At 33.8% G+C, this 17,762-nt stretch overlaps 1 protein-coding gene across 16 annotated transcripts in view; it reads left to right on the top strand.

The window, feature by feature from the left end:
* The window catches only part of PPFIA2 (PTPRF interacting protein alpha 2), a gene marked incomplete at both ends in the record, with an annotated part of 446,629 nt that overhangs the window by 136,292 nt on the left and 292,575 nt on the right, over nt 1–17,762 (top strand). For 9 of the 16 annotated variants that reach the window (XM_079715012.1, XM_079715007.1, XM_079715020.1 and 6 more), the window contains one exon: nt 1,034–1,114. The exons of the other annotated variants lie outside the window; for them this stretch is intronic. In XM_079715012.1, coding sequence (XP_079571138.1) covers nt 1,034–1,114 — 81 coding nt within the window. Of the gene's footprint in view, nt 1–1,033; nt 1,115–17,762 lie in introns of those variants that run through there. 16 annotated transcript variants of the gene reach the window in all.

Here is a 17,762-nt window from a genome sequence, read left to right as displayed (position 1 = left end):
AATAATCTGTGTGAAAAGGCATAGAAAAATGAACATGCATTGCAACACAGCCTAAATATTTGTAATCAATATTTTTAGATCTTGGGTCAGAAATTTTCATGTATCTAAAATGTGTTTTATTAATTGCTTTCTATATACATGAGATAAAGTTGTAATTATTTAAAACACATGTATGGTACTTTTTAAAGCATTAATTGTGAAACAATTTTTTGAGTTAACGTGGGGGAAATAAGAAAACAATGCTTACATTCATATTCATTATGTTCTTTAAGAGTTTAGAAAAGTAAAAATAATTGAAGCATTTTATTTGATAAAGTGCCTAGTATTATATAGCCTTACTGAATTATATGCCTTGCCCCTGAATGTCCTAGCCAGCTAAAATATGACTTGATCTATACATTTTAAAAAGAACTGTTTATTTAAAAAAAAAAGGCTTTAAAATTTAAAATCTCGTTGAACAGACTGGGATTAACAAAGAGATTTAGAAACATACAGAAATAATCATGATGAAATAATAATTTGTTACTAGATACAGCTTTAAACAATATAGGAAGCATGCTTCAGGTTAGTCAGAAGAGGTCCTCTAAATTACACTGTGCATGCTTCCCTGAAATGAAACTGTATGTTATTGGTTAACCAGGATATTTAGCATAATCACTCTGCTAGACTGTGGTGGAGGGAGGTGATTATCACTGAGAACAGATGGGCAGGTCCACAGCACTGCCAGATTCTGCACAAGCTCCATTTATTGTTGGTTCTTGCTTTTTTTCCTTCGGTGTTTTAATTTTTTTTTAAACATTGTATGTTCTAAAGAACTAGCTGCACAAAAGGTCAGTAGCCGATGACCTTTCAGCTTAGATTTCAAACGTAGGAGAAAGATTCAAAACGCTATCACTGTGTATCTAAGAAGGATGGGGCAGATTTCATTTTACCCTCTAGCCTCCCTCAATGCATGCACGGATTTATCTGTACGCTAAGCTCTCTGCTCTGCATCTCTGCCTCCTTGTGGATTATATTGTCTCTCTGATCAGAAATGATTTTCTCGGATATGAACACCGTTTCTGGCTCCCCTAAAGTGCATCCTCCTAATGGGACCCGGTTTTACACTTTTCAAGTAAGTGTGCTTTAAATGGCTTCACTACTTAGGAAGTTAATATATAGTCAAACTTTTAATAAAAAGAAAAGTAAGGGAAGGAAAACTGCAAAGTGTGAAAGTATTAAAGGGGATGTAAGATATAGATAATGTGCATGTCAGTTTAATCTGGTTTTTTTTTTATGTGGAGATGAGATGGCGTTAGGATTCTCTGTGAATTCAAGCAAAATAATAGTGAACCCTTAATTTTCACAAGGATTCTTAAATCTGCTACAATATCATCTTTTGAGAGTTTATGAGTTATTCTCCTGAAGTTGTTATTTATGGATATAATATGGAGAAAATTACAGAGTTACTTCCCTGATATATCACAGAGAGGGTAGAATTAAAAGACATTTTAGGGAACTTTGCAGACTATGTTCTCTGGGCTTAGAAAAATGTTTTGTATTTCATATACATAGCTTAACATAACTCCTGTTATTTAATTTTGTTATGTGTGCAATATACAATCAATCAATAATACAGTAGCTTAAGTACCAGGTTTAGTATGCTTTTCAATTTGAGATAAAGTAGAAACTCATTAAGATGGAAGATTTTCTGTGTTATCAAAAAGTCAAAATGATTTACAATATAAATGTAAATGTGAGTTACAAAGCTGTTACCTACTAAATGTATTTCAACCGCCTGTGAATAAATCAGTCATCAGTCTAGAAAATGGTTGTCTAAAGTAAATCATATTCTACTTCATTTTTATCCTCAAATTGCATTTTTCAGTACTAAGGATTACTTTGCAATTCAGTCATATCATCATTAGATTAAAAGGAAAAATGAAACTCTTCTCTTTGTATATTTTACACTATGGGAATATAAACAGCCTAACATTTAATTATTTTAGCTATATAGTTATAATGCACTGAAAAAATAAATGTAAAGACCTAGAGAATTAATATGGTAGAGGCAGCATGAATTCTTTTGAAAGGGGGCTCTGAATAAATGCACATCTGATTGATTAAAGTCTCTTGCCTTTGCAAACTATAGCAGTAGATATAATTACTCTCTCTCCCTCTTCTTATACTTCTGTTTTTAATTCTGTCGCCTTTCCTGCCTTACACTGATGTCTGCTGGTAGTGCAAGTCTGTGCTGTTACAGAATATATTTACTTCCCAGTGGCTATCAGCTTATTGTGGCAGTGACTCAAAATGCAATTGCCCCGGGGCTGTTCTACAGAATTATTACTTTTTTCTTCTCCATACACTGAGATATAAACGCTCCTTACAATATATCTCATAGCTGCCTCTTAGGGGCAGCTTTTGACATTAGGTATTCTGCTTCAGTCTCTTAAAGTTTAAGGGTCAGTGAATTCCATAGCTCAGTCATGACACAGGCTTTTTACAATTCTTTCAGTAGATCTTGCTGACACATTTCCTGGCAGGTGATTTTCTTTGAAAACACACTAGAATGATTTTTAACCACTTATTTTTTTTGTTGATGTTATAACAATTCATGTAAAAACACTAGGATTTCAGATAAAATAGAAATGTTGGCAAATATGAACTCTATTCTCCTACATTTTTAAAATCAGAAAATGGTATTTGATCCTGGCATTCATGATAACAGGCAATGTGTGTTTAACTTTTTGTTGCTATTGTTTGTTTTTGCTTTTGGTGGAAGAGAAGGAAGAAAGAAGGATGGTTTTTAAAGCATGAATATAAAGGTTTATAAAAGTTGACTCTTTGCTTTTATTTTCAAAGGTCTGAATTAAACAGAATTATTTTTCTTATATATATATATTAACCTATTTAATGCGGTATACTTTCTTTGGTTGAAATACTGTCATGAGAAATGAGATGCTGTAAAAGTAACAAACGATTTGTCAAAAAATGTATCTTGTGGAAATGATTAGTTAAATTTTCAAAAGTGGTTCTCATTATAGAATGGCATAAATGCATTTCTGAAATGATTCTGCATCAAGGAATTGAGATTTTAATGCTTACTTTCTTAAAATTATTCTTGCACAAGAGTTAACATATGCAGAAACATTTAAGATAGCTTAGTATGAATGATACTGAGTTTCAGTTCCATCTTCTCATCAAATGTTTAAAATAGCTTGTCATTATTGCTGAAATTGTACAATATTAAATTTTAAAAGTAAGATATAGAATGTATTTGACCTGAAGGGTTCAAAGGTAAAAAGACAACAAATAAGAAGCTGAAGGATATTCTAATTACAAGCCTTTCTTTTTCATTGTATTTTAATTTAGCCAAATATATTCATACTTCTACACACACATGCAAATACTATTTTGTATAGACTAACACTTGATTTAAATTAATTTCCTTATAAATGAGACCTCACTTCAATATTCTGTGAAGATAATTGTGTCTGCATGTTTCTATTCAGAGGTTCTTAGACCCTGGGTGATGCCAACACCCAATTTGCACTATATATTTTGTGCATAACTTATCACCCAAAATCAAATTTTAGAGTATAGTTGCCTAGAATGATTTTTGATTGACAAAAATTAAAATTAATTATAATATTTATATGTATTAGAACTGTCAATTTATGGGACTCAAATATGTACAAATGGGAAACCTACCTTCAAACAAAATTATATTATATTATATATATATATGTGAATACAGTAAAAATTCTTTTAAATTTTATGTCCATAAAAATGATGTCCCACAACTCGGTGCTTTGTGACCACCTAGAGGGGTGGGATAGGGAGGGTGGGAGACAGGGAGACACAAGAGGGAAGAGATATAGAGATATATGTATATTTATAACTGATTCACTTTGTTATAAAGCAGAAACTAACACACCATTGTAAAGCAATTATACTCCAATAAAGATGTTAAAAAAAAATGATGTCCCAACATCATTTCACATTTAGCTCTATTTTTGCAAGTAAAACCATTTAATATGCTTTATTAAACTTCTAGATTAGCTAATCATGACTTAATGTGTTAATTCTCCCAGAGGTATTGATGAGCAACACGCTACCCCCTCATTTCCTAGAGATTAAGTATCTTCACCTAGATGTTTTCAAAGTCTGCGCAGTCCTAAGATTTCATGGGAGTTTGTCAGGAGTTGCTAGAGACAGTAGGGAAGAGGAATACATTCTTTTGAGGCTCTTAATGTTTCCTTATTCTCCATTTACCTATTTTATTCATTGAAGCTCTATGCAAGCTTTCATGAACTACAACAATAACAAATAGTATACTACTATCAAAAACAAAGCAAAAGTGGTTTGTAAACCACTTCCTCAAACCAAAGGAATATATTTCTGATGGGAGCAGTTTTGATCTATTGAATCCACAGAGCAATTATTTCTGCTTAGAATACGTTTCTTTGCCATTTCATCCTAGTATTAATAACATTAACTGCCAAGAATGTGTGTAAAAGTCTTTGACTGTTGCCCCCTGGTATCCACTGAAAACAAGAGAAAGACACTTTGTCACAAAATATGGAAACACATTAATCTTCCATTTGCATGTTTAAAATACTTTATGTGTCCCCTGTCCTTAAAGGATAAAATTCACTTCTTTAGCTTGTCATAAAAAAGCTCTTCCTGGTCTGGAGCTCATGCAACATGCTACTTTATTTACCTGCTTTCCCAGAAATTTGTCTGTATGCTTCTGTTCTTTGCCTCTTCACTGAACCTGCCCATTGGAAAATTGTTTTTGCTTAAAGACTCATCTCAAATGCCACCTACCCCATGAAGCCTTCACTCATTCACCTGATTCATGCATGATGTATTAAGATGTATTAAATATATTTCCTTTGATCATTTGCCTGTTTATACCACTGCTGAAGCACTTATTATGCTTTTTTTTTATTGGAGTATAGTTGATTTACAATGTTGTGTTAGTTTCAGGTGTACAGCAAAGTGAATCAGTTATACATACACATATATCCACTCTTTTTTTTTTTTAGATTATTTTCCCCTATAAGCGATTATAGAGTATTGAGTAGAGTTCCCTGTACTATACAGCAGGTTCTTATTAGTTGTCTATTTTATATATAGTGTGTATATGCCAGTCCCAATCTCCCAAGTTATCCCTCTCTTATTATGCTTTGTTTTAATCCCCGGGAACATTTTATTAATCTGTGTCCCTAGCAAATGGATACTGCCAATATCTCTGTATAATAAGCAGAGGCATATATTTGGAAGGTAAGTGATTAAAATATGAAAATTCAACACAATAAACAACAAATTCTTTTTGTGTTAACTATAAGCAGTTGGTGAGACATATATTATTAGAGAAATATCTAAAGATATATAAAGGTAAATGTGTTTAATACTAAGCCTTTGTGTACCATTGTTGGGTTCTTCAAAATAGATAACAGTTACATTGGTGATCTCAGAAAAGCTTTAATTTTATTGTTTTTAAAATAGATTTCTGTTACAGCTAGACAAAACCTTTTTGAGATTTTTTTCTTTATACCTCTTTACCATTCCTTATTAATTGGGGCATTTCATATTTTATCAAGAGAACTTTAAAATTGATGAATATATAATTTTTCATTTAGCAGATACTATTACTTGAAATATATAGAAGACTAATAGGCAAGTTGGAAATCTCAATTGCATGAAGAATTTCACTCAAATTCTTAATAATTAGGATGGGGCACCATATCTTTGTGATCATATGAGGTTGAAGTAATTCTGGCTTTTCAGGAAAAAAAAACAGATTTTTTTATATTCTATCATTTTTTCTCCCTGGGAATACACCATTATTTTTCTATTATTGGGAGCATATTATAACTTCTTACTGTTAATATTTTTTAAACGTGCTGGAAATATCTATCAGAATTCTTGGAACATGTTATGTATTTAAAAAAAAAAGAAGAATGAAAGCAAAGTAGCCTCATAGAGATAAGAAAGACAGACCCTTTGGCTCCAAGGTTACAGAGTAATATAAGCAGACTTCCCCAACTTAGTGAGAGAACTGAAGTTTTTCTCTGTTGCCCAACTGTATGCAGTCGTGATTATGATTATGACTGGTGGAGCTAACACAAGAGGTATTTCAAGCAAACTGACTGACATGTTTAAAGGTACGTATTGGTGTCTGGGAAAGGCAGAGTTTAGTATAACTGGAACATAAGCTGGAGAAGGAAATGGCTAAAAGTCAATGTGCAAACTCCAGAATATAAAAATAGGTTTGAATGTCAAGTCCAGATCCTCAGGAACTTGAATTTAGGATTCAAGGATTTTCAGCAAAGAATGACAAGTTTCGATTCACTGTTTAGTTAGAATATTGGATTGTGTCTTGGCTGGTTGATAGGACAGAGAAAACTATTCAGTAGCTTTCCAAAAAAATTTATATGAATTGTCATGATTTCCCTGCTTTACAGATGAAAAAAACTGATGCTCAAAAAAGGCACTTAAGTAGTTGTTAATAATGCAGGGTATATGTAACGTAGTTTCTGTCTGAATCTGGGGTTATGGAACCCAAAATTCAACAGTCTTTTCTGTATAGTCTTTTGCCGAAATTGCTGATGATTACATACATCAGCAAAAGTATTCCAAGCTATATAATTCTAATCCTGTTGACCTATTAATACAGAAACTTATAGAAATTTAATGCTACTTCTTCAAAACATTGTACTACAGACTCATTGGGTTTTTAAACTTGAGATTCTTATTCAGTTACATCTCCTCATTTAATCCTAATTAACACAGTTTTCTTCTAGTTGGAAATATGTTTTTATAGTAATCAAATTGCCAGTCAAATTGTGCTGAAAGGCAAAAAGGGAAATTGAGGGGGAAAATCTTCCCTAAACACGCACCTTTGTTAATATAAGAATGCTCTGTATATCAGTGAGACCAACCGTAGAAAACAATGAGTAGCTCCTGAGCTCCCCATAGGAAATCATCTGTCTTCCATCTGCAGAGGTTTGTGCTTAATAGAATTTGGCTAGGCAATATATTCTGAGAGGGCAGGCACTTTTTTTTCATTGTTAAATCATAGCACCAAGCAGTGTCCAACACACAGCCTTGATTTAGTAAGTAGGCGTTGAATTGAATTACAAATTGAAAAGGAGTATGTATTCTGATCTACAATGACCTCTCCATAGGAATACATAAATGGTTGTAAGATACCCAGCATAGCATCCACAAATATATTTCACTTATACCTAGCTAACATAGCTTTATATTTCAAGTATTGTCTGCAGGGGAAGGAAATTGGAAGTAGGGAAATTAATTAGGAGGCTCTTAAGGTAAAGCTTTTAATGCATGGAGCACAGTGCCTGGTGGTTAGTAAGAGCTCAATGAGCAGCAATCACAACAGCAGCGACCAAAAGTGGGGTCTGCAAAACATACTAGAGAAGGCAAGTGTATGAGCATAAAGGACCAAGGAAAAGTCATTAAGAGATAGATTCAAAGGAATCCATTAACTTACTGAATATAGGAGACGAGAGACAAAGGCAAGATTACCTCTAGTGAGGGAGAGAGAAATATGGAGGGGGAGCAGCTTTGCAAAACAATATATTGAGTTTGGTTTTGGACAGATTGAGTAGACAGTTGGAAATAACGGGTTTGGCTCTGAGGAGGCAGGTCTGCCTGAATAGTAGATGTAAATGTGGGAGGCATCTGCTTACAGAGTGGGGAAAACTATGGAAGTGGATGAAATGACCTTGGCAAAGAATGAGGAGAATGGGGGTGGGGGTGGGGCTGGGCGTGAAATCCTTGGACCCGCTGACTTACCCAGAATTATTATCACTTGGAGTGTGTGTGCTTGGTTTATTTTGCAAACACAGTTTGGAAGCTTTTTCCTAATCACCTCTCCTTGAATATCACCTCTGAACCTAATTCAGTTTAGGTGCTCTTGCCTCTTTGTGTGTGTCTTTGCTTTATTTTGTAAATGCATTTTGGAAGCTAGCATTTCCTTTTAACCCCCTCCTTAAATATTGTCCCCGAACTTTAATTCAAGTTAAATCCTCCTGTCCTTAACACCTTCACAAAGTAACTTGATGTATGTCTATTGTATTATTTATTATACCTTATTTAAGTTTTTACCTATCTCTCTTCACCACTAGTCTGTGAACTCCTGAAAAGCATAAAATTTATTTTACTTAACTACTCATATTTGTTTATTGACACCTAACCTAATGCTTGTCGTATAGACAGAATCTGTTTTTTGAATGAATGAATTCATGTGTAAATTGAAGGCTAGCTAAAATTAATCCTCTTATATTAATTTCTGAAATCATTTGACACACCTTGTTGAATATCCCCATTATGCCAGACTTTAACGATGATGAGCAAAATACCAGTTTTCTGTGCTTAGAAGTCTTAGTCGCCTCTTGGAATATTATCCAACAGTCATAATAGCACATTATTTGGTTCTCTGAAAATACTTTGACTTTAAAGGTTCATATAGATATTACTATTATAATTTATGTAATTCCAATTAAATAATTCTAATTCCAAATCTATTTTTAATTCTGGTTCACAGTTAACTTTTCCACTGTTGGTTCTTTCTTTTATATTTTCAAAATATTTTGCAAATAAGAAGAATTATTCTCAAAAAATAAAATTGCATGGTAGTTTGGAGCATGCCTTTTGAAATTAAACACATGGTTCAAAACTAGTTTCCACCGTTCACTAGAGTCTGGCTATAAGCACGTGAAATTATTTCTTTCTTTTCACTTTCCTTGACTGTCTATTGGAAAATAGTAGAGCATGTCATGAGGTTATCATGATGCTACATGGATTATTTATAGAATAATATATAAAGTATTTACTTCCAATAAAGATGGCATTCAATCAAGATTAGCTAGTGTTGTTTTAATGATTAATGTATTTTCTAAATAATAGCATAATTTATTCCACAAATGATCTTTTTTCTTTTAGCTTATTTTAAATTTAGGAAAAATTAATGCTAAGAAAACATATTCACCACTTTAAATACTTTAAGTGCTTCATGTATACGCTAAGGGATCTTATTAAAATATATTTATTAACTTTTCCAGATCTTAATTTTATATTAAATATTTTTGTGCTTATAGAATATAAGCTTTCAGAGAATTGATTTAAGTATCCCTTTGAAAGTATACTTGGATTCCTTTTATAAATACATTTTTTGTATTTTTCAATTGTATTTGGTAAAGTCATTTTGACATTTACCTTGTATCTTCATTATGACTTTTATTATCATCTCAAGTTTTACACAGATACAGATGCAAATTTAAAATGACCAGTTTCTGAAATTGGCTAACTTAGGATATAATTCAAAATATCTACAGATTAAAAGAGGTTGGCTCACTTTGTATGCTGGGTGCACCACACAATATGTAAAGATTTAGAGTAATTACTAAATTTATTTAGAGCCAACCAGATTTGATGCTATTATTGGCAGCAGAACTATCAAAGAATTGCTGAGTATGTTAATAATGCTAGGAGTGTATAATATTTTTAAGGAACATCACAAAATTATTCTCTAAGTTATATCACAAAGCAGAAGTTGGCAAAGTTACATGGACAACTGAGCAATGTCATTAGGAAGAAATGAACATAATCTAGTTCTTACAGTTTAAATATTCTCAATTTTAATTATGTTGGTGAAAAAATACAGAAGATACACAAAAAAAACATACTTATTTGTTGTTTTCTATCAAATAAAATCAATGCAAAAGCGACAGTTGTGAACTACAATGTAATGTTACACTGTTACATAGCATACTGTTTCCTTTTATTTTGTATTTTTGTTTTTCTCATTAAGCACATCATGAATCTTCTCTTTCTAAAATAATCCATCTTTGAAATTACAATAGGCCTATGAGATGCTAAAAAAAAAGCATTCTTTGAACTCCTAAAACAAAAAAGCTATTATTATAAAATATTATAAACTCACTATATTTGAAAAGTTATACTTAATCATTGTTAAAGTATATCATGTGTTGTAATATCATTTTGTTTAGATGTTAAAATATTTAATGCATAAAAAATCAAATATTTTAACAATAATATAAGGCAGTTCAAATATTTGCATACATGTTTCTTTCATTCAAGAAACACTCAGAGAAATTGCTTTAGATGTGGTCTACATTTTCAAGGAGAAAATGTTACAATACATAATAAGTAAAAATAAATATTAGAACAGAGAATCATGCAAAATACAGTGATGTGCTAAAAGAATCAGTTAATTTCAAGTGTGTCTTTGAGAAGGACTTCAAGTAAGAACATTACTTTTAAAAAATAGTAAAGAATTTCAAAATAACTATATCACAGAAATATAAGTGAAAAAAATTTTTTTCAGCTATTGTATGCCAGCCATGTTCTATGACTTGCCAAGGGACCATGATCTGTGGGACCATTCTAGACAGACCTCTGCCACTGCAGGGCTTTCCCCAGATATTCAGTGTCCTGTATCTTCTTGCAGTTCCAAAACATAGTATAGATCCCAGCCCTCTGTGTCTTTACATATGCTTTCTCTGTGTCTGTGTTGTGTCATGTACATGTAGAGACACTCATTCAATACAACCTTATGTCCCTGACTTCAGATTATACTACAAAGCTACAGTAATCAAGACAATATGGCACTGGCACAAAAACAGATATATAGATCAATGGAACAGGATAGAAAGCCCAGAGATGAACCAAGGCACCTATGGTCAACTAATCTATGACAAAGAAGGAAAGGATATACAATGGAGAAAAGACAGTCTCTTCAATAAGTGGTGCTGGGGGGCCTCCCTGGTGGCGCAATGGTTGAGAGTCCGCCTGCCGATGCAGGGGACGCAGTTTCGTGCCCCGGTCCGGGAAGATCCCACGTGCCGCAGAGCAGCTGGGCCCGTGAGCCATGGCTGCTGAGCCTGTGCATCCGGAACCTGTGCTCCGCAATGGGAGAGGCCAAAACAGTGAGAGGCCTGTGTACCGCAAAAAAAAAAAATAATAATAATAATAAGTGTTGCTGGGAAAACTAGACAGCTACATGTAAAAGAATGAAATTAGAACACTCCCTAACACCATATACAAAAATAAACTCAAAATGTATTAAAGACCTAAATGTAAGACTGGACACTATAAAACTCTTAGAGGAAAACATAGCAAAAACACTCATTGACATAAATCATAGCAAGATCTTTTTTGACCCACCTCCTAGAGAAATGGAAATAAAAACAAAAATAAACAAATGGGACCTAATGAAACTTCAAAGCTTTTGCACAGCAAGGGAAACTATAAACAAGATGAAAAGACAACCCTCAGAATGGGAGAAACTATTTGTAAACAAATCAAAGGACAAAGAATTAATCTCCAAAATATATAAACAGCTCAGGCAGCTCAATATCAAAAAAACAAACAAACCAATCAAAAAATGGGCAGAAGACCTAAATAGGCATCTCTCCAAAGAAGACATACAGATGGCCAAGAAGCACATGAAAAGCTGCTCAACATCACTAATCATTAGAGAAATGCAAGTCAAAACTACAATGAGGTATCACCTCACACCGGTTAGAATGGGCATCATCAGAAAATCTACAAACAACAAATGCTGGAGTGGGTGTGGAGAAGAGGGAACCCTCTTGCACTGCTGGTGGGAATGTAAATTGATACAGCCACTATGGAGAACAGTATGAAGGTTCCTTAAAAAACTAAAAATAGAATTACCATATGACCCAGCAATCCCACTACTGAGCATATACCCTGAGAAAACCATAATTCAAGAAGACACATGCACCCCAATGTTCATTGCAGCACTATTTACAATAGCCAGGTCATGGAATCAGCCTAAACGTCCATCGACAGACAAATGGATAAAGAAGATGTGGTACATATATACAATGGAATATTACTCAGCCATAAAAAGGAATTAAATTGGGTTATTTGCAGAGACGTGGATGGACCTAGAGACTGTCATACGGAGTGAAGTAAGTCAGAAAGAGAAAAACAAATATCGTATATTAACGCATATATGTGGAATCTAGAAAAATGGTACAGATGAACCGGTTTGCAGGGCAGAAATTGAGACACAGTTGTAGAGAACAAACGTATGGACGCCAAGAGGGAAAGTGGAGTGGGGTGGTGGTGGTGGTGTGATGAATTGGGAGATTGGGATTGACATATATACACTAATATGTATAAAATAGATAACTAATAAGAACTTACTGTATAAAGAAAAATAATAAAATAAAAATTTAAAAAATACAACCTTATGATGATGGTGATCATGAAGAGGAAATACTTCTTCTAAGAGGCTTTCATGAATAGAATCATTCCTGAACTAGCATGGTATTCTGAAAAGAGCAATGACTGATTTGTTTTACTAAATCTTAAACATTCAACATTTACTCTTTTTTAAAGCAAAAAACCATTTTGCATAACAAGAAATAAACTATATATTTTCTCTGACCCCGAACATATGTATTGATAGAGGGTAGAGAAAGCTAGGGAAATCGAGAAGGGTGAGGCTAAAGGAAGAGCTGCAACATTGGCCTTGGAAAGAAGAATGCTTTGCTTTCTAATAAGTAAAACATAAAAGTTGAAAATGGATCAAGGGATAGAAAGGTGGCTGTGTCTGGGATAATAGACATCAAGTGGCAATGAGAGTGGAGCCAAGAATGGAAGCATAGTTTTGGATCAGCCTTAAAAAGTGAGTTTCTGGGCTTCCCTGGTGGCACAGTGGTTGAGAGTCCGCCTGCCGATGCAGGGGACACGGGTTCGTGCCCCGGTCCGGGAAGATCCCACATGCCGCAGAGCGGCTGGGCCCGTGAGCAATGGCCGCTGAGCCTGCGCATCCGGAGCCTGTGCTCCGCAACGGAAGAAGACACAACAGTGAGAGGCCCGTGTACCGTAAAAAAAAAAAAAAAAAAAAGTGAGTTTCTGTGTTAATCGCCCTAAATGGAAATTGGAATGGGAATAAATATTGGTAAATGTGGCAAAAAAAATCAAGTAAACAAAGTGCTAACGAGATTAAGGTTAAACTGTCTGAACATGGGTCAGTCTTCAGTCTTAATAAACATAGGAAGTAATATTTTTGATTGAAATTATATTTCACTTCTCTTAAAAGGGGAAAAAAAGCTCACTGAAAAATTACGCTTTACTCAATGCTTCTATAATATGATGTTTTAGACATAAGTTCCAAGAAAGTGTATTTTATTTAACAGTGATTCCCAGAATATTCCATCATGCCTGGCACATAGTAAGCTCTCCAAAAATATATGTAGAATGAATAGATGTTCTTTAATAATATAAATTTAAAGATTTTTAAACCTCATGAAATATTATAACTGAAATAAAGTTAGTATAGTTTACACTATTAGGTAATTATCAAAGTTATTTAAATATTTTGCCTATATATAATATTAAAGATTAAATGGCAATATACAACATGTATTTTGGGAAATATGAGTAAATAAAACATTGTAAGTAATGATAAGAGTACAGTCATAACTTATTATAAGCTAAACAAAAGTTAGCGGAGTTTGTGCCTTTGTGGGGAAAGCTCAACATACCGTCATATATATAGCATGCCACAGAATAGATTATCTAGAAAATTGCCCTTACTTTTCACATTACTTTAATATATTTTCATTTAATATAGCCTGTTAGGGTACCACATTTTAAGATAAATCTTTAATATAGAATGCTGTCTACATAATTTATTAAATGAAAAATAGATCTTTGAGGAAAAGATGGAAAAAATTGTGGACATTATGTAGCCCAGGGAAAGGAATATGGAAGAAAGACATAATCTCTTCCACTCAAAAGAAATGTTCTTTTGATTTGGTACACTGTAATTGTTCAATATATGTGGTGAGAAAACTGCAGGAATGCATGAGTTCGAATAAAAATAGAAGTTTCAGTTGGATATAGAAAATGAGTTTATGACTATTGGGGTGATAAAACATGAAAGTGGGTAGTTGTCATTGATAGCTCAATGAAACCTTTATATTGGGGATTTTCCAGAGGAGGCAGAGTACAAAAGGCAAGGTGCAGGTGAGATAGATTTGAGTCTCATATCTGCAGCTTAAAACATGTGCATAAGGGCTTCCCTGGTGGCGCAGTGGTTGAGAGTCCGCCTGCCGATGCAGGGGACACGGGTTCGTGCCCCGATCCCGGAAGATCCCACATGCCGCGAAGCGGCTGGGCCCGCGAGCCATGGCCGCGGAGCCTGTGCGTCCGGAGCCTGTGCTCCGCAACGGGAGAGGCCACAGCAGTGAGAGGCCCGCGTACCGCAAAAAAAAAAAACAAAAAAAAAAAACATGTGCATATGCACAAATTATTAAACTTCACTAAGATTCAATTTCTTCACTTTTAAGTAATGAGAATAATACATTTCTCAGGGTTGATATGAGAAAATGTACTTGAAAGCATTTTATACATTTAAAAACAGTTCAGTTAACACTCTTTACAAGCAACAGAAACTGATTATGGTATGTTAGTCAAAAGAAAAATGTATTTGAATGTTATGGGAAACACTTTTATTGACTCATACAGTAAACTGTGTGCCTGGTTCTGTTCTATGCATTGGATAATTAGTGAGTAAGTGAAAATGAGGCTTTTATTCTGGTGGGACAAAACAGGTAATAAATAGGATAATGTATAGCAATGAGCAAGTGAAACATGAACCTTATACTCTAATTGGATGAAACAGATAGTAAAATAAATAAGACAATGTATAGTATGTTAGATGGTGATGAACGCTAAGGAGAAATATAGAGCATAGACAGTGGATAGGGAGCATCGAAGTGCACAGCTTAAACTTTGGCCAGTGGCGGCGTTGTGGAGAAGGGGACATGTGAGTAAAGACCTGGAGGAATCAGAACAGCTTTGGATCTCAGTACTAGAATGAACTGAAGGGTGTACTCTTCACAGCACTACCACCAGATAGGTTAACTCTACGTACATTCCCTCCATTCAAGATTAAATTCAAGAGAGAGAAGTCTGGTTGGTCCAACCTGGACCTCACTTAATCATAAACATGCCATCATCTACTTGCCTTCTGCCTGGCTTGCTCACCCTCTGTGCCAACACTTTTCCATTTACTATAATGAGGTACACTCCAGACAGAATGCAGTGCTCAAACAGATTTTAGCCTTTCTTTAAGAAAAGAAAGTATCCATTACATGTCTATATTCCTCACTCCTCCTAGAACTTCCTTTCTCCATTTTCTACCTGTTTGCCCCCAACTCACTCATTCTTTCAAACCGTTTACAATATGTGTCTTTCGTGGATATGTCAGTTCCCAGTTAAGTTCACTACCCTCCTTGTTGAGATCCCATAAAATGTTGTGCTTACCTCTATCATAATAATTAACACCAATCTACTTTAAGTAGGCATGTCTGTTTCCCCATTATACTGTGAGTTCCTTAAAGACACAATATATATTTGTTAGCTGAACGAATTATGAGTGCTCAATAAATGTCTGGATATATAAAGGATACATGTCATTTTCCCCAAAAGTCACAAGGTACCTTTTATACCAAGCTTTATGTTGAGACTATGTCAATTAAACTTGACAATGTGACTACAAAATATGAATTATCCAATAGAAGATAGTTATCTTGCCTCTGTGTGTGTGTGTGTGTGCACATGCACACATGTGTGCATTATTATTGATGTTGTTTTCTTTGTTTATTTGGTGGAGAGGAGATGTAATTAACAAAATAATTTTTTGTAAAAATTTTGAAAGAAAAAAATTTAAAACATTCCTAAATTTTAAATAAATATATTCATTCTTATTTAATGTCCACTAAATGATATCAGGATCTATGCACTTCATGTGAACTCCATATAACACTTAGATGTTCCATTTCAATCTGTTTGATGCTCTACATTACCATGCTGTACATCAGCTTCAATTTTCTTTCCCTATCTAATATCTTCCTAAAGCTATCAGGTTTGAATATTAAATCCTCATTAATCTATAGTGCTATAGTATAGCAGTTTGAAGGCAGACAGACCTGAGTATCTCTGCCACCTACTGGACATAATCTCTCTAAGTTCATTTTTTTCATCTGTAAATGAAGTAGATAGAAATATTGCCCTCAAAGGATTGTCATTAAGGTCAAGTGAGATGTTTACCATGGGGCTCAACATGTGCAAATGTAAAACAAAAGTACTTAAAGCATAATTTTTATTAATATTATTATTAAAGTATCAAATATTTGACTGGAATACTTTGTTTCTCAAGACAATAATTACTTCCTACTAACTATCAATGGAAATTCTCTCTGGGAATTGATATTGGGCTTTCAGATTTTACATTATTGACTATAGTTTATTTTATCCTTCCTCTCTCATGGATCAGAATAAAAGATTCTTAGAACTGTTATATGGATTGTCAAACTTTAGAATACATAATTATCCAGAAATGCAAGCTACCATATACCACCCCCAGAGATGATTCAGAAAATCTGGTAAGGACCAAGGAGCCTTCATTTTTAAACAGAATTCCAAGTGTTGTCTATGCGGAAATGTCACAAATGGGGAACCAGTGGACAGGAGATGGAGTTCTTTTACCACTATAAAAGTTACTTTCTATTTGAAGAATAACTGGTGGGTAGAAGGTTAAATATCCACAAGGCCTTCTTCTAGTTATAAATAATTATTCTGTTTTAGAAAGACATGATTTTGGTTTGTTGTGATGAATTCATTTAGTTATATCTTTCATGGGCCAATTTTTAACTCCAATTGATGTATGAATTATGAGAATTCCAAACCATTTCTTTGCATTAAAATAAGCTAATTAAATCAAGGACCAGCCCTCAGTAATGATGACCTTTAACTTATCCCTCCTTTAGGGGATGTGTTTGTCAGGGAATTTCCAAATTCAGATTTAATATATTGCTGTGTCAAGAAAGATACTCATCTGTTGTTAATTAATGATTTACCTGTCACCCAGAAATTATGTAAAATGAAATAGAACCTTTAAATTATCTACTATAGTAAATGTGACCAGTTCTGTTTTAAAAATTCTGATTTTTAAATTAAATTAGAGCCTGATTAAAGTACTAATTGTTCATTAGAAAAGTGGTGTTATGTAGTTGCTATTCCTGGACTACATAATTCTTAAATAACAAGAATAAGCCCTCTTGTGTGTTTGATAATTATCTTTATGCCTTCAGCTGAATTTCAATAATAAGGCCTATGAAGTGTCACTTTGCTTTCATAAAATATCTGCCCTTATGTCAAGATGTATTTGCAAGTTCAAAATCACAACAAGTTCATAGGAAAATTATAATGTTGAAACAGTCATGAAAAAAGCACTAGTTTATTATTGGTTATAAGTTCGTTAATAGCTGTCTCAAGATATTTTTGAATTTAGCTTCAATGAGAAGATAGTCAGCAATCTTATTCTAATCTTACAAAATAAGCATCATCATTAGATATATTTTAAGAAAAAATGCTTTTAAAGTACTTGAATTATTCGTGTTTATTAATGCCTCTGTCTCCAGCCCTTAGTGCTATTTTTAAAAAGTGCAACAGTCACTATGCAGACATTTTTTTAACATCCAGCAGGATCATCCTAGAACAGACAACATTTTCTGAGACTTTGTGGCATGGTTGAAGGAGTGTAAGATTAGAAATCAGATCAACAGATATCCGGCTAGTTACCACCTGTGTGACTTTGGGCAAGTTATTTAACTTTTCAGTTTCAGTTCTCTCACTATAAAATGAACACAATAAAACCTATCTCACAGGAATTTTATGAA

Source organism: Hyperoodon ampullatus (assembly GCF_949752795.1).
Source record: "Hyperoodon ampullatus genome assembly, chromosome: 11".
Lineage (NCBI taxonomy): Eukaryota > Metazoa > Chordata > Mammalia > Artiodactyla > Ziphiidae > Hyperoodon > Hyperoodon ampullatus.
This window is presented reverse-complemented; position numbering and strand designations above follow the sequence as displayed.